The 20,831-nt window shown below is 37.3% G+C and overlaps 1 protein-coding gene across 1 annotated transcript in view; it reads right to left on the bottom strand.

Annotated features, from left to right (window-relative positions):
* ush2a (Usher syndrome 2A (autosomal recessive, mild)) overlaps window positions 1–20,831 on the bottom strand; it is a 387,586-nt gene that overhangs the window by 77,256 nt on the left and 289,499 nt on the right. The window contains exons 48-52 of the mRNA XM_034017082.3: window positions 16,177–16,345; window positions 15,162–15,383; window positions 8,902–9,125; window positions 5,214–5,421; window positions 2,044–2,241 (exon numbers count right to left, since the gene is read on the bottom strand). Coding sequence (XP_033872973.3) covers window positions 2,044–2,241; window positions 5,214–5,421; window positions 8,902–9,125; window positions 15,162–15,383; window positions 16,177–16,345 — 1,021 coding nt within the window. The remainder of the gene's footprint in view (window positions 1–2,043; window positions 2,242–5,213; window positions 5,422–8,901; window positions 9,126–15,161; window positions 15,384–16,176; window positions 16,346–20,831) is intronic.

Below are 20,831 nucleotides of genomic sequence, written 5' to 3' on the forward strand. Positions count from 1 at the left end.
GCTGGGACTGTCACCATTTACTATTTAGGATACTTTTGACTCGTCACTTGCGGTTCTTCCAATCCATTCCAGTTCAGGACCTTGTTCCAACCAGGTCCTTAAATTACTAAGGTGAACACCTTGCTTCAGTTGCTCAATTCAGTAATTAAGGACATGGCTAAAACAAGTTCCTGGACTGGAATGGACCGACAGTGACAGGAAGTACCACTGCTCGAATATCATTCTTTATAAAATGCTGCGATTAGCAGACCTGGGATAAATATTGATTTTACTTAAATATTTCAAATTGATTTGATATGATTTTAAATAATTAAATATTTCAAATAATGTTGTTGTGTATGTGTATATATATATATATGTGTGTATTATATATATATATATATATATATATATATATAATACACACATATACAGTGCCTTGCAAAAGCATTCAGACCCTTGACCAATTATCTCCATTACTGAATTACAAATGGTACATTGAAATTTTGTTCTGTTTGATATTTTATTTTAAAACACTGAAACTCAAAATCAATTATTGTAAGGTGACATTGGTTTTATGTTGGGAAATATTTTTAAGAAAAATAAAAAACTGAAATATCTTGCTTGCATAAGTATTCAACCCCCACACATTAATATTTGGTAGAGCCACCTTTCGCTGCAATAACAGCTTTAAATCTTTTGGGGTAAGTATGTACCAGCTTTGCACACATTGTCGGAGTGATTTTGGCCCATTCTTCTTGGCAGATTTGCTCCAGGTTGTTCAGGTTGGTTGGACGACGGTTGTGGACCGCAATTTTCAAATAGTGCCACAGATTCTCAATGGGATTTTTGTTCTTGAGCCACTCCAATGTTGCTTTGGCCTTGTGCTTGGGATCATTGTCCTGCTGAAAGGTGAATTTCCTCCCAAGCTTCAGTTTTTTAGCGGACTGAAGCAGGTTCTCTTGCAGTATTTCCCTGTATTTTGCTCCATCCATTCTTCCTTCAATTTTAAGAAGATGCCCAGTCCCACTTCCTGATTATTGATCCAACTGTGCTCACTGGGATATCCAAACACTTGGATATTATTTTGTACCCTTTCCCTAATCTATGCATTTGTATTACTTTATCTCTAACTTCTGTAGAATGTTCTTTGGTCTTCATTTTCCTTCAGATTCACAGCCTGACCAATGATCCTTCAACAGTGGGGTTTTTATCCAGAAAATGTGACAGCAACTTTAATGGTTCACAGGTGGAGGCCAATGGTAAGGTAACTGTGTCCTTGTTAGGGCAATTTCTTTCATTGGTGTAAACTGGGAGATTCCACAGCACAGGGGTTGAATACTTATGCAAGCAAGATATTTCAGTTTTTTCTTTTTCTTAAAAATATTTTCCAACATAAAACCAATGTCGCCTTACAATAATTGATTTTGAGTTTCAGTGTTTTAAAATAAAATATCAAACAGAACGAAATTTCAATGTACCATTTGTAATTCAGTAATATGAGAGAATTGGTCAGGGGTCTGAATACTTTTGCAAGGCACTGTATATATAAATATTCAAATATTTTGATTTCTGTTCCAAATATATTTATAAATGTGTTATAATGATGTGAAACAGAACACATGAAGTTTTATATGAACATCTATTTAGTTTATATTAATATTTGAGTGCCGACAAAATCTTGAAATATTTAATATTTATAAATTAACTCTCAAATATAAATATATTTGTCCCAGGTCTGGTGATTACGGTCATTGTATTGTACAGTGGGGTAAATGGCCAAATCAGAACAACAGAGCCCTTATTTTGAACTGGTCAAGATAATGCACAGAGAAAGCGTTATGAGCCCAGCTGAGAGAAATTTTGAAAGAGTATGAGTCTGATAACTAATGAGCGTAGGAAAGGCATATGCGTTACATCAGGACCTAACAGGAATGTAATTCGGTTTCATGTCTGCTTCTGAAAATGTTATTTATTTCTTAAAAGATATATAGCCTTAAGCACTTTTTGTTAATAAAAAGGAAGAGCTCAGCCTGAAGTATTGAGAGTTATAGTAATGTGTACCATTAGGCTGTGCAGGAGGCTTCCAGTTCAGCTGTATAATGTCTTCCCTGTTGTCCACTTTCCTCCATCTAGGTGGGCCTACACCTTGAGGCACGTCCTGCTCTGTAGTGGCGCTGCTGAAATCACTGAACCCCTGGCTATAACTGTTCCAAGCAGCTACCCTGTACTTGTAGGTGACATGCGGATCCAAGTCGGTGTCTATTGAATATAAAACATTATTACATTTCATGATGACAATGGCACTGATGCCAATAGGATTTTTTTGTATTCCTCTCAAAAAATCTACCTTTGTACTTTCTTGAGAATGGAGATAAAGAATGGTATGTGTACCTATAAACATGTTGTAAGAGATACAGCCAGAAATCAGATACAAAGAAATACTATTCCCTTTCTCTCATTTTCAGCATTTTAACAAGAAAGCTAAATGAGACTATGTCCAAGCTAATTATTAGGGCTTGATTAGTTTGCAAAATAATCAGGGGGTACAAATAAGTAGAAATCTATTTATTAATGGTACTCCAATTTTCTTTTTTTTTTTTTTTGGTTTCATTCCATCACTATTCAGTAAACAAATATTCAAACCTGGTTAAAATTGCTGAAATTCCAAACATTAACCTGCATGTACTGTACATGATTAATTCCAGTAAATTATACCTAATATGGTTTACTGTCACTTTTTTTTATGAAAAGACACATACATTTTGTATTTAATGTATTTATTTAACCAGGATAGAACCCTTGAAATATATATTTAATTACTATATATATATATATATATATATATATATATATATATATATATATATATATATATATATATATATATATATATATATAATTTTCAAGGGATACCTGGAAATGTATGTTAAACATGTACTGTATTTGATTGTTTTAAGTGTTTATGGCAGACACAGAAAACATTCAGGGAAGCAGGGATGTTTTTTTAGAACCAATTGCAATGGAGTTATAAAGAAGAAAAATAAATAGCTAAAATCCAGAAAGATTTATTTAAAAGGAAGAAAATGTATTTTGAGAGAACACTAATAATTCTGAGTTTTCTTATACTCGACTACCAGAAACCATTGCAACTCATACAACAGTGTTCAGTCATATTTTTTTTAAAGTTATTGCTATGAAGAAAATGCCATTAAAATAAAAAAAAAACATGCATCTTTCATATTTTTATTTACTTATTTAAAAGTAAGTTTATAAGTAAAAGTTTAACTATTAAACCCATTTAGATTAATCTTCTCATAAAAAATAGGTCTAGGGAGATCTCAAGCATTTCATTACATGAATCCATAACTTGAATTAGTTTCTTAATAAATTGAAATCTATCTGAGGTTTTTTAGTTACAGTGCCTCTCAAAAGTATTCACCCCCCTTGGACTTTTCCACATTTTATTGTGTTACAACATGGAATCAAAATTGATTTAATTAGGAGTTTTTGCCACTGATCAACACAAAAAAGTCCATGTCAAAGTGAAAAATAAAATCTACAAATTGTTCTAAATTAATTACAAATATAAAACAGAAAATAATTGATTGCATAAGTATTCACCCCCTTGAGTCAATATTTGGTAGAGGCACCTTTGGCAGCAATTACAGCCATTAGTCTATTTGGATAAGTCTCTACCAGCTTTGCACATCTGGACACTGCAATTTTTGCCCATTATTCTTTGCAAAATTGCTCAAGCTCCGTCAAGTTGGATGGGGACCTTTGGTGAACAGCAATTTTCAACTCTTTCCACATATTCTCAATTGGATTGAGGTCCGGGCTTTGACTGGGCCACTCCAGGACCTTTTTGTTTTTAAGCCACTCCAGTGTGGCTTTGGCTATATGTTTGGGGTCATTGTCCTGCTGGAAGATGAATATTCTCCCAAGTCCCAGGTCTTGCAGACTTCAACAGGTTTTCCTCCAGGATTTCTCTGTACTTTGCTGCATCCATTTTGCCCTCTATCTTCACGAGCTTTCCAGGCCCTGACGCAGAGAAGCATCCCCATAGCATGATGCTGCCACCACCATGCTTCACGGTAGGGATGGTGTTCTCAGGATGATGTGCGGTGTTAGGCTTGCGCCAAACATAGCGCTTAACGTTGAGGCCAAAAAGCTCTATTTTGGTCTCATCAGACCATAGAATCTTCTTCCACTTTGTCTCAGTCTCCCACATGCCTTCTGGCAAACTCTAGCCAAGATTTGATGTGAGTTTCTTTTCAACAATGGCTTTCTTTTTGCCACTCTCCCATAAAGGCCAGTTTTGTGAAGCACCCGGGCTATTGTTGCCATATGCACAGTGTCTCCCAGCTCAGCCGTGGAAGACTGTAACTCCTTTTGAGTTGCCATAGGCCTCTTGGTGGCCTCCCTGACTAGTGCCCTTCTCGCCTGGATACTCAGTTTTTGAGGACGGCCTGTTCTAGACAGATTCACAGTTGTGCCATATTCTCTCCATTTCTTAATAATGGACTTTACTGTGCTCTGGGGGATATTCAATGCCTTGTAAATGTTCTTATATCCTACCCCTGATTGGTGCTTTTGAAGAACCTTATTCCGGATTTGCTTTGAATGTTCCTTCGTCTTCATGATGTAGTTTTTTGTTAGGAAATGTACTACCAACTGTGGGACCTCCCAGAAACAGGTGTATTTAATCTGAAATCATGTGAAACACCTTAATTGCACACAGGTGGACTCCATTCAACTAATTATGTGACTTCTAAAGACAATTGGTTGTACCAGAGCTTATTTAGGTGTGTCATAGCAAAGGGGGTGAATACTTATGCAATCAATTATTTTCTGTTTTATATTTGTAATTAATTTAGAACAATTTCTAGGTTTTATTTTTCACTTTGAAATTATGGACTTTTTTGTGTTGATCAGTGGCAAAAACTAATTAAATCCATTTTGATTCCATGTTGTAACACAATAAAATGTGGAAAAGTCCAAGGGGGGGTGAATACTTTTGAGAGCCACTGTATAGATTAAATATCATGGCTATTGTGTAAAGGACTATAACATATGCATGTTACAGTTAAAAAGGCAGTTTTATTTTAAATGAAATCACTAAGCTAAAACATACTGTACAATGAAGTAACACAAAGTATCATGTTTATTATAGAAAATACTTAATGTTCTGTATCTGTAAGTTATTTTTTGACAAATGCCTTGTCAGATACCTGTAAATGTATATCTGTTCGGGCCTCCGGTGTAGACAGTCTCCTCAGGTGATGGACACAGGCCTTGCTGCACTGCTTCATTAGGCACTGCTGAGGGTGACCCTTCAACCCAGGTGCAGATGTGGGTTGCCGGGTTAAACTCGCACTTGCCACAAAACGCTCCAGCTGCCATTGATATCGGGCACAATATGCTTGGGATGCAATCTTTCTGTTGACAAATAAAATTAATTTGGTCAGGGAAAGTCAACTGCATTATATCCTCATTAATGACCATACTGATAACATTAACACTATGTTTAATACAACTTAGTCAACTAGCGTGTAAAAAGTGCAATGTTTAATCAATGGAGGGGATGCAACTTAAAGATAGAATCTGAAATAAATTAGAAACACTCCAGTTGTATTTTTTTTTTTTTACATTTTGCCAATTAGGTATAACACAGACATTGATGCATATCCAGCTGTTATCATTGGGTTTTATGTGAAATATTGTACTTGATGCAGCTGCAACTACTCTTTGTACACATTTAATATAACTACAATAATATTCACATTTCTCTCTTTTTATAGTCTTCATGCAATATTTACCTAGGATAGCATATTTGTTTGACCTTTAACACACATTTAACAGCAAGTTGGACAAGATGTTAAGGAAACTTTCCAAACCTGTTCTAAATAAAAGACTAAACCAGGATTCAAAACAGACATCGCTTGGTTCCCAGGCAACCACTATGCTAAACAACCTTTTTTGACCAGTTCAAAGTTGAAATCAAGTACATTTATATCCTTAATAAAGGATATATACATCCCATTACCATTAGCAGGTGTACATTACAACATACAGAACATAACAGCTTCCCATTACAATTACACATGTGCACATATACTGTAGTTTCATCATAAGTAAGGCTACAAAGCCAAGACCTTCTGTTAGAGGACAAATGTAAAAGGAAAAATACATGTCAAAAAAAAAAATCTCATCTCCAAAACACAGGACAAACAGAACTTAATAGTATATCTCTATTGCAATAGTATGGCAAACATAAGCTCTAGGTTTTGTTACTAATGAATACAAACATTTTCCTATATATTCCACGAGTAATGCAGTTTGCTCAGAATTCCATATGAGGTCTGGCAGCCTTCAGTAGCCAAGCGCTGGAAGATATCGCGTCATGGGTATTTCCAATAGCCTAAATAATAACTCAATACTAAAAAAAAAATATTCTACTTACATGGAGCTGTTCTTCATGCTACCTCATACACAAAAGTGAACATGGTTTGTGAACTGTTTGTTTTTATCTACCTCTTAAATCTAAATAATTGTATTTTGAAATTAGGATTTGAGAGCATGTTTATGTATTTGTAAGTTTCAGTATTTAATGTTAAATGTTAGTTCAGTAACTTGTTCACAGTGTGTTCATTCAAAGCCTCCTGGCTTTGTTAGAGAAGAGAGCACCGTGTCTGTGTTGATATTATGATATTCTAAAATAAAGTTTCTGAAAGTCTGATTCCAGTTGTTTGATTTCTACAACTTGTCATTCAAAACCAGAAACTAGTAGCTATTGCTGTTGTGGTTACAGTATTGCCACTGACAGTAAACACTATTTGCATTTGTTTTTAAACTTTATTTACCATATTAAATTAAAATAGAGAGATTGAACGTATAGGACAGTGAGGAAACAGACAACATTCAGAGGGCGTGTACTAGAACAGAGCTTTTCTTTTATCAAGCAGAAAAAAAGGTAAAATACACAAATTAATACTGTATTTACATATTTTCTGATGGATTGATTAGAACATAGTTTGAACGACAACATTCAAAGTCCTTTACCAGAGATTAGGGACCTCATATTGACCACTCAGGTCAAAGGAAATCTCTGATCCATTTTCTAATTGCTTGTTTTCATATTTACTTGACATGCAGTAATGTTATTAACTTCTACATTATATATTTAATGCTTGCTATTGTCTCTGTAACATGCAATTGCCAGGAGATTTACAATATGAATTCCATGACCCTGGCAGTAATAAGATAACTTAACCCTATTTAGGTTTTCATGGCAAAACATTTTTAAATATATAAATAATTAAATACACACACACCCACCCACCCACCCACATATAAATTCAGTAGTGTGGGATTATTTTGGCACTGCCTTTAAATGCCCAGAGGCAATTGCCATTATGACCTTTGGGGAACAGGAGGGACAGAATATCACCTGGTAAGACAAAATACAACAATAAAACATTTTGGTTTTACTCAACAGATACAGGCAGAAATGCAAACCCACAGATACATACAGCAGATATATACTGTACATTAAATTGTGGCAAAAATTAAAATGCACTTTTTTTTGCTGTTCAGGATAAGGACCTATGGCAAAAACTGGATGTCACTGCAGACTTACAGCATGAATCATGAAAAACAGCATTCCATTATGGAGTATTAATAATATCCAGTTATATTTTTTAAATTGGGTCTTCTGAAAAAGAGAGTTTATAGTAAATGATTGTGATATGGAAACAAAAAGCAAACAAAGAAAGTCCAAATCATTTTAAATGTGTTAGTATAGTCAATTCCTACAACCATGGCAGGGGCTGTTATTTCCAAAAAACCAATGGGTTTAATATTCATTTCCACTGGCCTGAGTCTGACGTCCTACCGGCACTCCTGTTTGTGGATGAGGGGCCCTACTGGAGTGACTTCTGGAGGAGTTCAATCTAGCTGACATCAAAAATCAGGGAATGATTCCCAACAGGTCCCCCTGTCAGTGCTGTAATGAGTTTGACTCCCGTGTAGACAATTTTCCCAGCACATAGATAACACACATGAGAAGAGCTAAATGTTCCAACTGAACCGGCAAACTAATTAGAGGTCTATATCTGTCTCATGCTTTACAGACTCAAGTGCAGCATCCATTAGCTGACTGCTTGCATTTCGAAGCAAGACGCAGAACACACACTTAAAAAAAAAAAAAAAATCCTGAATCAGGAAGTTTGAAGGAATATGACAGCGTCAGGGGAATTCAAGGAGGGAGGCCTCCATTTTTTATTACTATTTATTTTATTTGTTTTGTTCAGCTTTTGTTTTTCTGTCCGACCGTCGCCTGTCCAAAGTAAGAACTTGCAAATGACGTGGGGTTAACAGAGGCTGTCTGTCTGTCAGTCCGATTGTCACATCTGTATGTAACACTTACATTATAATACAGTATATATACTGTGTGCACTGGATGTAGGTCATATAGGTGATGTTGATCAACTTTTTAGTGCTACTGATTGATCAAATGTTGTATTACGACTGTGGCAGGGATTCTCTTTTTAAATATACTTTTGGAACTTCACAATGTTTCAAATGTACCAGTATCTGCTTTTTCTAAATATATTGTAAGAGGAATACAATTTCTCAGAATCCTAACATCAGTGACCTACATCTCATATAGCATAACATTTTTCAGAAATTGGTCTTCTTGTATCTGCTTTTATTTTAGGTTTTACATTTTTCTTCTTAAAGCACCGGTCAAATTTAAAATGTCTGTACAGCTTAACCAAGAACTATTATGACTGAAATGAGGGCTACCATCACAATCCATGTTTGAGGAAAATGATGAGTTCAATGTATGCCTTATACCAGTGGAATGTGTTTTGAAGGAAACATAAGGAACCTTAACACGAAGCATTATTTATTTACCTGTAATGTCATTCCTGGTGAAGGCTTGTCAGCACACACATATTTCAAAGGGTTATACCCAACTCCATTGCAACATTCTTCCATTGGTGGTATAATTTCAGAACCACAGCATTTCACTGAAACTGTTCCATTTTCTTTAAAGTGAGGTCTGGATACACCACTGAGGCCTGTACAGCATATTGTATTTGAAAAATTCACATATTGTTCTCCGCAACAGGACATGCCTATAGAAAAGGAACAATATGTATTTTTAAATAAAAAAAAATAGAAAAGGAAAATTACATAAATATCAAAGGAACAGAAAAATGCTTAACCCTTTCAGTTGTGAATTATCTTTGTCAAGCTGAAGAAGGAACTTCTTTATAGAGAATTGGCCAATTTAAAAATTGTTTACATATATTTATACACTACCTCAGACTAGGACCTAGGAGTCCCGTAAGGTTCCAACATGATTTCCGACGGCATACTGTATGGTAACATACCGTGCGAGGATATGGACCAGGACCAGGATATAGACCAGGACTGACAGGGTTAAACAGCTGAGCATCATGATAAATTATAAAATACACTGGTAATACTATAAAAACCCAACAAGACTATTTTATGGTCTCTTTCACAGATACCTGGCTTTTAAACATAATTGTGTATAAATATACTGGTATGAAAATTACAGAAGTCAAAATACATGCTGGTTATAACAATGTGGAAACATAACTATCCAAGGTTAACATGGCTGTGGTTCTAACCCCAGTAAAGGAAAATAATTCTTGAAATTACTTTGTAGTTACTGAGTTTTCCTGTTTCTGGTACTGGCAAAACTAGGGTTGCCACCTGAAGAGCTCCAGTATAAGAAACAACATATTTTTTTCATGTGTACTTTTTTTCTAAAGTGTAGATGTAGAGACATTTTATGTAGTTTTACATTTTGATCTTAGATAACATGTGTCGAACATTTTGACCGGCAGAATATCTGCGAGTTTGGAAAACCCAAAGATGCATTTTCTAACGATTCTGTCGATCTTTCCTTCAGAAGTGTAAATGGAATTTGGACTGCACAGGAGTAAAGGTTGAAAAACAACACAGCCAAGCAAAATAAGGAGCAGTTTAGTAAAATGGGTGGAAACACTAGTCAAAACTATTTAAGGGAAGCACCTTAAATGCTTTAAATGTATTGGCTACCTTCAATATTATTGGTTACCTTCAATATTAATTCCAACTCAATTCCTAAATAAAAGTCTAGTGAATTTTAGGAATGGGTTATTTTTTCATATTCTTTATGGAGGAACTTTATTTCTCCAGCACAGGGTTTATTATTAGTCTAACAGGAAGTGACTCCTATTTTATTTCCTTGGGTAAACCATCACTACTTTAATTACTATCAACCTTGTTCCAGTATGATAAATTGCTAATTGCTTAATACCCTAATCAGCGTTCATTCTTTGCTCAGATAAACTGTGACAGCACCATTAATTTAAATAGTAATTTCACTTAATGGCCAGAACGGCACACCAGATTTGTATGCAACATTTTCTGGGGACTGCATCCATCACTGCAATATTCTGACATAAAGATGTCTGACGTGCACTAACTCACTTAGGGAGAGCAGATGTTGCCGAGTGGAATTTGGTGGTAATTCCCATAGTGCATCACTTCAGCATGAATGAGTTGCAAATAAACAGCTAGACAATTTTCTAAAATAGATGTGTCTACCTTTTGATCCCTGGCTGCTCTATCAAATACAGTATCACAACTTTTGAACTGTGACACCCTCAACCTTGCTGTGGCAAAACAATCGGAAATTCTTTTCAAGCACATTCTTGACTTTGTTACATTTGAAAGTATGTGTTTGTTAATAGGAGATATAAAGTGTGATTTATATGTTAACATTATACAACCTTTTAAAAATATATACAGCATGTCCCATGCATATTTCCATATTTTATTTACTATTTTTAAACCACTAATGGTAATGTATGACTTTCTGTTTTACTTGTTACTGTTTTTTTTTTAAATAAGCATAACATTCACCACCTTTACATTATTTTGTAATAAAGTAAAAATTGGGAAGGATTTGCATACATTCATTAGACTGCACTTATAAGCAATTATATGCATCTTAGACAAATATTACAGTTATTATTAAGTCAAGATTATCAAAGCTTTTTATTCCAAATTGTCATTTCATACAAGAAAAACTCAAATAAGTTACCAAACCAGATATAAACAACTCAGACAATTAATTTTGGGGCTTGCAAGTAGCAGTTTGTTTCATACTCCTTTTTGAATGTCAATTTGTAGGAAAAAGCTCTGAGAATCTATGTTTTATAAAATTATTTAAAATGCCTTCTTAGAATGACATCATTATATGAAGCAGGCATGACTTTCATCCCTGGGCATCTGTATTACCTAGCTGTCCTGCGAGAGCAGCAACAATACAAATGCTACCCCAGCAGTTTTAGTCCAACAGCATCTGTTAATTCATTCCATTTATAAAATACATATTGACAAAGACAACTGAACTGGGACATGCTAGATCGGATTTGGTGTGAGAAAGTCAATTCAATGTGATTCTGTTAAGGAGCTCCCTTAGGCAAACAGAAGTGTTAGTAATAGAGTGAAGAATAAACTGAGGTACATGTAGCATCCCCATTTAGGTGGGCTACTTATGGTAACTACCAGTAATGTCCACTATGAAAATGACAGACCCTCTTTTGTTCTATATTAACATTGAAATAAAACAAATTTCAAGCAGGATCAATGTGTATGTTTTTAAAAATGTGCTTCTGTTCTGTCAGAATAAAACCATAGAAATTAAGTATTTCACTTTTCCATGCCTTTAGTTAAAATCTAATCACATCACATCACAAGAAAACCTTATAATTGGAATGTGAGTTTGTTAATGACTGAGTCTGCACCCTGACTGGTTATAGGTGGGAGTATGTGCTGTTTTGGGATAGCCAATTAGGTGACATCCATTTCATATGAGGGCAGTTCTTTCTACAGCGAAACGGTCTGAATTTGTCCACTTACCTGGTTATAATCAGATTCCTAAGCTGACCGGTTACTGTGACCTGGGATGAATTCTAACCAAGGCACTGGAGGGCAGTTTTAATAAAACCTGGTTCCACCTTAAAAGTGAAAATTGGTATTTGGAACGAGCCACCAACTGCAACTTGTGTTTATCATGTCAAAAAACATTTTTGGCATCATTCATTGAGAACATATTTAAAATGTGCTCAGCTTTAGCAAATATTTTTGTGCACCATAAACAGTGAATGGTTCTCTTATCTAGATTTTTAGCAAATGATCGTGGTGTCCTTGATGAGTTTTTTTTTTATCATGATCACAGCTCTTTTCACTTCACTGTCTTATAGACAGGCTCGCATATATAACACTCTTAGTTGAAAAGCTTTTAACACTTAAAAAGGAAAAAAAAAATCCTATTTCACCTTGACCAGTGTTACATAAAGTTTATCTTTTAACTACAGAACTATGGAACTAGCTTACCAGTCCTAATAAAAATCAAACATTTGTTGAAATAAAAAATAAATAAAAACCTACACATCATAGTACATTTAAGCAAAAACAATGAGGAATGTGTCATAAAGTGTTTATAAGCAGGAGGAACATGGATAACCCAAGTCAATTCTTTCTTTGTATACTTTTGGTTTTTAGTCTGACTTTAAATTTTGAGAAAAAAAACTAATATAAAACCATGTCGTAACTTCAGACATGTATTGTCAAGTCAAGGTCAAGTAGTAGAAAAATTACAACATGTGAAAACTACACTACTGTGTCCTGCTGGATTATGAACGTTCAGACTCCTGGTACCTGTTCTAGGCAAATGGTCATTAGCTGCCCTATCGGTGCAATCCATCATAACATATTTTTTCTCCAGGATTTGGTCTATTATGAGAAAATTAATATTTCAGAACATAATTTAAATAAGATGCTGGATACAAATTGTGCATATTCTTCTTTCTTTTTTGTTAATAGGACTATGCAGTTACTTAGGCTGCATTCACACTGGGCCCATTTCAAACAGACTCGGTCTGGTTAGTTTAGTTTGAAACAATGTATCAATGAGCTTGCTGTTCACACTTACGGTATATGCAAGCAAAGGGACCGAGTTCATTTGGATGTGAGCTAAAGTTCGTTTTTTTGGTCCTTTTCCATTTTTTTGCAGGACCGAGTTTGTTTGTGTTCACAACGCAGTTAGCAAGTGCACTCTGTAAATTTATATGGTCTGTACACCAGATGTTTACAATATCCTGCAAGGTATCTTGAAAGATAGCAGCTATTGAAATATTGCTCCTGTTTTTAATGGCGTGTTTTAGATTCTTATATATTGCTGTGGAAGAAAGCAGGGGAATGGGGGGAGCACTTCGCTAATTTAATTAATGCATGTGTTGAATGCTGTGCAGTAGTAGAATAGGAAGTATTCAGTTACGCAACACTGCACTGTTCTACTGTAGGCATTTATTTAAGAAAATACAATATTTTACTATTTTTGTGAGTTCTGTCCAGTTGTTCGGCTTGGATTTTACTGTCTGACCAAATTTATATCACAGCTTTAGTTTCTCATACTGTCCATGTAATTAGGGTTACCAGATTTGCAGAATGAAAAACTGGGACTTTTTTTTTTTTTTTGTTCAATTTACTGACACTGTACCAACTCCAAAGCCATTACAATAACAGTTTAAAAATTAAACATTGGTGTATTTATTGCAGATGATAACAACTCATTATTTTCTTTGTCATCTAAAAACATGTTAAATGTACAAAAAGCCAGATTTAAAAAAATAAATCAGCTATTTGATGTGATTTAATGATTATTGATATTTAAATACTATCTGTTAATTGTTGATACTTGCTTAAGTATTATTCAGTGCTGCTAATCATGACCTGTTCATATACCAGCCTTTCTGTGTATAATTGCTGAGAAACATTGGCCGTTAGAACTGGCTAACTTTTTAAATAGTGGTACTGTGATAACAATAAAAACAGTTTCATTTTAAACAAACCTTTGGGTGTGGTAAACTCCTTTCTGAGTGTGTGGCGAGTGTCCATCTGCTCTTCCAAATAAAATAAACTTTGTGCGTAGAACTATTTTATTCAGGTTTGCCTTTATAGTTGGGGGTAATTTAATTAGACATTTTAGAGGATCTCTCACCTCTATATAAGAACTAAAAAGAGTGACGTAGTTGGGACTACAATTATTACCTGCTGTTAACTGTAATAGTAGTGATGAAATAGGTCAATTAATAGAATAGACAGTATGTTTCTTTTGGTAGCAAGGTGAACTGTTGTAAGTGACTCTGCAGCTGATACATAGTTCACACACCCTTGTCTCTGTAAGTCACCTTGGATAAAGGCGTCTGCTAAATAAACAAATAATAATATTGGTATTACTATTTAAATGTGATGAGCACATAATCAGAATGATTAAACAAATAATCCATAAGACTGTTTATTTTTTTTTTAATGGCGCTAACGCAACCTAATAAATTACTCTGCTATTATCTTGCTGAGCACACGGATTCAGTTTTGTACTTAAAAAAAAAATAAAGAAATAAGTGATACAATCGCAAAACAGGGACGATTTAAAAATTAAGGCTGTTTTTGCTCTACTTGTTTCCTCAAAATATGAACTAAATATGAACTAAACTACGCACAAAATATTTATTCCCGAGTGGTGTTACCTTGTATAATTTGTTTCCTATGTGCAAAAGAATCAAGTCCAGCAGTTCACATTGAGGTTTAGCAAGCAAACCAGGTTTGGTGCGTTTGCCAAACGGACCGAGACCACCTATTTAGGTGGACTCGCTATATTCCAAGCAGACTTTGTTGTTCACGTTTCACACCAAATATACCAAACCGTACCGAGTGTGGACCAAGCTATTTTAAAATGACACATTTATTAACTTCCATAGAATTAAAAAAATAGTAATTGGTGGAAAGAGGTCTGTTTAAGTCACTAAAATAGACCTGTGTGTTCCAGGTGCCCTGGCTAAAATCCATTAGAGAAAAAAATGCTGGTCTGGGCCCAGCTGGACACGTTTTCAAAATCCCCTTAATCTGTGTAAATAGCTTCAAATATTAATAAAAAACATCAATAACTGAATGTTTAGTTCATCTTCAAGAGACTAGGTTAGCATACAGTAAGTACTAAGACCTCAGTGTAGCAATCCTTGATCTTAACTCATGATCAATATGTGTGTTTTTAGATGAAAGGATTTTCATTAAAAAAACAGGCTTACCTTGGAATTTTTTGTGCACACTTCCCTTCTCTTCATTGCCACAACAAATCAGGTCTTTGCTCACAACCTGCCCCCCACAGCACTGCTTATGAAAGCCATCGTGGAGAGTACCTGCACAACATATCTGATCCCCAGACCTGGAATAAGGATTGCCACTGCAGCAAGAATTGCCCACCCCGACCGAAACACGGATCTGGTCTGAATTGGGGCAACACACGTAACCTGTAAATAATGCAGCATGAAAAAAAAAAATACACAATAACAAAAGTTTGGATTTGGCATCATCGGCCAATATGTGTCTATACACGAGGAACAGCCATAATAGATAAACAAATAGATATATGAAAGTGGCTGTAGTTAACAAAATACATTTAAAATTCTTACGTCATGCAAAAACATTCACCATATAAATCTCAGATGTGCAGTTTGGATAGAAACATGATATCGCAAAGATTTAATTTAACTTTTAAAATCTGACATCTGATACACAGTTTTCAGTTTACTTGTCTTCCCTCGAAGAAATGTGTTACACTTCCTGGGTTATTTCACTTCAGCAGTGTCTTTGGGGTCAAGCATCTTACTGGCTGCAAAGCATTTTAGTCATAAGGGAAAGCAGCTGGTTGGTTACTAATAGGCACGGTGGCCCTGAAGAACTGCATATCAGGATACAAACTCAATAGGCTGCCTACATGGGGCATAACTATTACTTCCATTAGAAAGCACAATTAAACAAATTAACCACATGGGTCACAAGCTTGATAAGAAGTAATAAAGAAAGAGTGACCTAGTTGGCTCGGTGGGATATTTCACTAGCCTCCCGCTTTTCACCTCTGGAGGCCTGATTTGAATCCAGCTCAAATCTCAAGTAAAAAGAGCTTATCGAGGTGCCACTTGCTGAGCTGTGAGGAGAAGCTGTTATGGCACTAAGTGGCAGACTGTAACCAGTCATTATTTTATTAACATTATTGTATAAAAAGACCTGTAAAATTACAAGTAATGTATAGAAAGCCCTTACCTGGTACAACTTTGACATAATATCCCCCACAGCACTCATAGTTAGGCTGAGGGGTATATAGCTGCCCACCACAGCACACTGCAGTGGAATTGCCATTAACAGGAATGTATTTGTCTTCACAACACCGATAACCAGGTTTACTGCTGTACAGAACTCCACTGCAACAAATCTGTGAAAATACAGCCATGGAGAGTTACTGTAAGGCAGTGGTTGGCAATTAAATTTGACGGCGGGCGAAATTACACGCGGGTAGCCACAGAGCGGGCCACTTGCAACCCCCCCACCGCAAAAATGTGTTGCAGCAAGGCACACCAGCTCGTCAATAAAAAAAAAAAAAAAGCTGGTCAAGCTGGTTGAAAACAAACCAAAAAGGAAAAAAGAAATAACAATTGTGATAGTATGTTTTTGTAACATCCAAATAAATATTAGTAAAATGTTATTAACAACATTTTCACGGGAACCAATCCCGTCCCATAGACTTTAATGTTAATGGATTTCAGCAACTGTCTGCCGCTTAATGACAACTTGTTTTTACAATTTCTATGGCTACGGCACACACACGAATACATCGCGCGCACGCATCGCAGCGTCTATTTATGTATCAGTTTTCATAATGCAGCTGTACATTTATTGAGTCCAATTGTCGTCTGTCATCATGGCTTCAAAACGTGTAGACCTTTCTAAAGCCGATAAAGTTCATATTCTGGGAGGGGTATTGCTGCAAAACAAAGGCTCCCACAGCGTAGCTCCCACAGCGTAGCTCACGCAGGGTAATGCTGCGTGCGCAACTCGTAATAGACGTCATCATTATATGCTACAGCCCGATCACATGATAATGGTGATAAATTTACGTACTAAAACACATTTATTTCATAACAATAACCTAAACCTAAGATTCATGGGGTATTGGCTGTAACTTTAAATACACACAACAATAACCTAACCCTAAACCTAAGGTTTGTGGGGTATTATGGTCACGTGGTAGGGGTGTTGAGGGGCAATGAAGCATTACATAAATTATGAGCTCGTGTGAGCTACCCTGTGGGAGCTACGCTGCGGGAGATACCCTGTGGGAGCTACACTGTGGGCGCCACCCTGTGGGAGCTACACTGTGGGAGATACCCTGTGGGAGCTACACTGTGGGAGCCACCCTGTGTGAGCTATGCAGTGTGAGCTACCCTGTGTGTGCTACACTGTGGGAGCCACCCTGTAGGAGTTACGCTGTGTGACCTACGCTGTGGGAGCCTTTGTTCTACAGCTATATACTCTTGGATTCTGAAGGCACTACGTGAACGCAGTGCTAAACAAGTACAGGTAGCATGATTTCCATTACATGAGAGTAGATGTTTAAACTTTTGCTGATTTGAACTTGGCTCTCGCCAAGATAAGAAGTAGCATTACAGTAAACTAATGTGATCCATATGTGTCTCCATTTGTGTTTCCTTCGATAAGATGATGTAGATATCCTTCTGCCTAGTGTTGATAGCTGAAGTGTAATGCTGACTCCAGGGATCAGCTTATGTGCCTCCCCAGCGCATCAGCATGACAGCCGTCTGGATTGGGTTAAGTAGGGTACATCTCTGGGGTCTTCAAGTGGGCACCTTCCATCCTCGGTGTTTCGTCGACAAGCCCACGACACCTCAAGAGGGCTCGATGGTGATTCTGGCGTTCCAGCATCACCCACCTCCGTCCCCCACTCAACTCAGCCCAGCTTACTTACCCGTACATCAGCGTATCTTTCTATTGTGCTTGAGATCCCCAACCAGAATCTTTCCGTCTCAACCACAGCCAGTTGCTGCTTCTCTCTGCTGCTTCAGATAAGTTCTTCACTGTACGATGCAACTCTTGGCCACTGAATCTGATGTCTCTGAGAAACCGGGTTGTAGAGTGTGCCACAAATGCTCGACAACCCACCTCCACTGGGTAAACCCAGACTCTCCATGCTTGCTGTTCCGCTTCAGCGGCTAGTTGAGCATACCGCAGTTTCTTCCTCTCATACGCCTCATCTATAGCATCCTCCCATGGCACTGTTAACTCTACCAGGTGAACAATGCGTGCTGATACAGACCACAAGACAATATCTGGTCGAAGGTTAGTGGTGGCAATCTCAGGTGGAAAAATAAGCCGTTGACCAACATCTGCCAGCATTTTTCAGTCTCTAGCAGCTTCCAGTTGTCCTGGGCGAGGACTGGTTTTAACACCTTTTTTTGGTGGTTGCTCTCCTGGGCGGAGGAATGTTGTCTTTTGTGTGTAACGTTTTGATGGAACAGGTGGCAACTTATTGGTCATGTTGCGCTTGTCTTCCAATGCTAAGGCCAAACATCGCAGCACCCGGTCATGGCGCCAAGTAAACCATCCTTGGCTAAGAGCCACCTTACATCCTGTCAAAATGTGCCTCAATGTTGCAGGTGATGAACACAAAGGACATTAGGGATCCTCTCCTACCCAGAGGTTTAGGTTCTGTGGTGATGGGAGAACATCATATGTTGACCTGATGAGGAAACTGATCCTACTCTGTTCCACTGACCATAGGTCTTGCCAGCCAATCTTGTGTTGTTCCACAGTCTCCCATCTCATCCATTCTCCCTGCTTGGCCTGGGAAACGGCCTTTACGCACCTCATCCTCTCCTCCTGCATTTGCACCTCGTTGACTACCAGCTTCCTCCATTCAGCTGGGGCTGCTTTGTGCCATGTAGGAGGAGCTGAACTGAGACCAAGACCCCCTCTTCCATGCTGAACTTGCCCCATGATATCACCAATTCAAAGGGCAGCCTTTGCATCTTCCACAGCTTTCTTTGCCGCCCACTTTCATCCAGTTTTCATCACAGGTGCTGCCTCCCTTATGCATTTGTCGCGTGACTCTACTAATGTCATTTCCAGTCGGACCTTGGCGCACTTGAACTCCTCGGTTACAGCAGAGACTGGTAGCTGCAGTATTCCTTTACCATAAAGTCCCACTCTGCTGAGGCAGCGTGGAACTCCCAATCATTTCCTGATGTATGAACTGATTAAAGCTTCCAGCTTCTCTGCTGTTGTCAAAGAAACCTCGTACACAGTCAGTGGCCACAGCAGCCTCGGCAGTAGACCAAACTGAAAGCACCAGAGTTTTAGTTTGCCTGGTAGAGCGCTGCTGTCTATGCTCTTCAACCCTTCCACTGCTTGTTGTCTAACTTCTCCCACACGAACTGTGTCCTTTAGATCCCCGTCGTACCATCTCCCAAGACTCTTCACTGGCTTCTCAGACACTGCTGGTATTGCCTCACCATTAATGAAGAATGTTTTATCTACTACTTTACCTTTAATTATAGAGATGCTCCTTGATTTAGTGGGCTTGAATTGCATTCATGCCCATTCAATGTTATTGGAGATAAATAGAAAATTTACAGTATAGTGAGTGAGGACCCTCATGCAGTGTATATGCCATGCAGTGTATATGCTGCAAGGTTACACTGAGTAACCTCAGCATTTAACACCAGAAGTCAAAAAGTTGTGTGGCTAACTACTAGGGATGTGCTTTTGATAAATTTTTATGAATGTGTAAATGCTATGCAGGAGTCAGTGTTTAAACGTTTAAACCATATCTATATAAACACTCTTTATATTACATTCTGATGTATACGAATAGCCCTGGTTAGTATTTCCCAAGCAAAGAACCCTTAAATAAGAAAATAACATTTTAACATTGCAAAGACCTAACTACTACAAAGTAAAAAACAAACAAAAAAACACCTACACACCAAAGTTTATATTGAAATTAGGGCTGTCAGGCAATTAACATTTTTGATCAGTTAATGTAAGGGTGTGGCAGGATGGCTGAGAGATGACGTCCCCAGACCAGAAAGCTGACAGAGACACGCAGGCGGGTACTAGGGGTGAGAGCGCTGCGGCACGTTTTTATTCAAAAAAATAAAATAAGACAAAAACACTGTTCACAGAGCAAAATAAAAGGTTTAAATAATACAAACTCGAACACATAAAGCAACACAATATCTAGGTCAGGCTGGGCAGTCGCCTTCACTGATTCTATAGCTGGTTTACTAATACTTTTGTTTTCTCCTTGCTCTCTCTGGCTCTCTCACACACACTGGCTCTCTGGAACACCCATCCCCACAACACAGAAGAGCTGCAGGTTTTTATACCTGTGATCTCCGAATTAACACTAAATTATTAAATTCGGAGTTGGTCACATTTTACACAAGTTTACAGGGATGGGGCTTTTAACCCCATCCACTTTGCCAAACAATAACAAAGAAAAACTAGAACTGCCAGGCAGTTTTACGGCTCCCAAGCCCCAGTACCAGTACCAAACACTTAAGCAATTACTGGAAGAAGCGGGTTTAAGAAGAAGAAGAAGACAATAACAGAAGCCTAAACATTCAATTTTTAAATAAACACAAAATACATTTTAAATCAGAACACAACAGCAGCACCCGTTCTAAAACCAAAACAATACAGCATTTACAACACATTCACCTGTGCCAAACAAACAGAACACATTTAATTTACATACAGGGCTTTGCTCTGCCCCCTCTAATTTTCTTCTGCCCTGCCACATATCCCCCCTCCCCCCTTGTGTGCAGCACACCTGGCCCCGACAGCCACCTCCCCCCATAAAGTTCCAACAGTCCCAGTCATAGTCCCGGCCCTGGAACAGC

This window comes from Acipenser ruthenus, chromosome 6 (genome assembly GCF_902713425.1).
Source record: "Acipenser ruthenus chromosome 6, fAciRut3.2 maternal haplotype, whole genome shotgun sequence".
Classification (NCBI taxonomy): Eukaryota; Metazoa; Chordata; class Actinopteri; order Acipenseriformes; family Acipenseridae; genus Acipenser; species Acipenser ruthenus.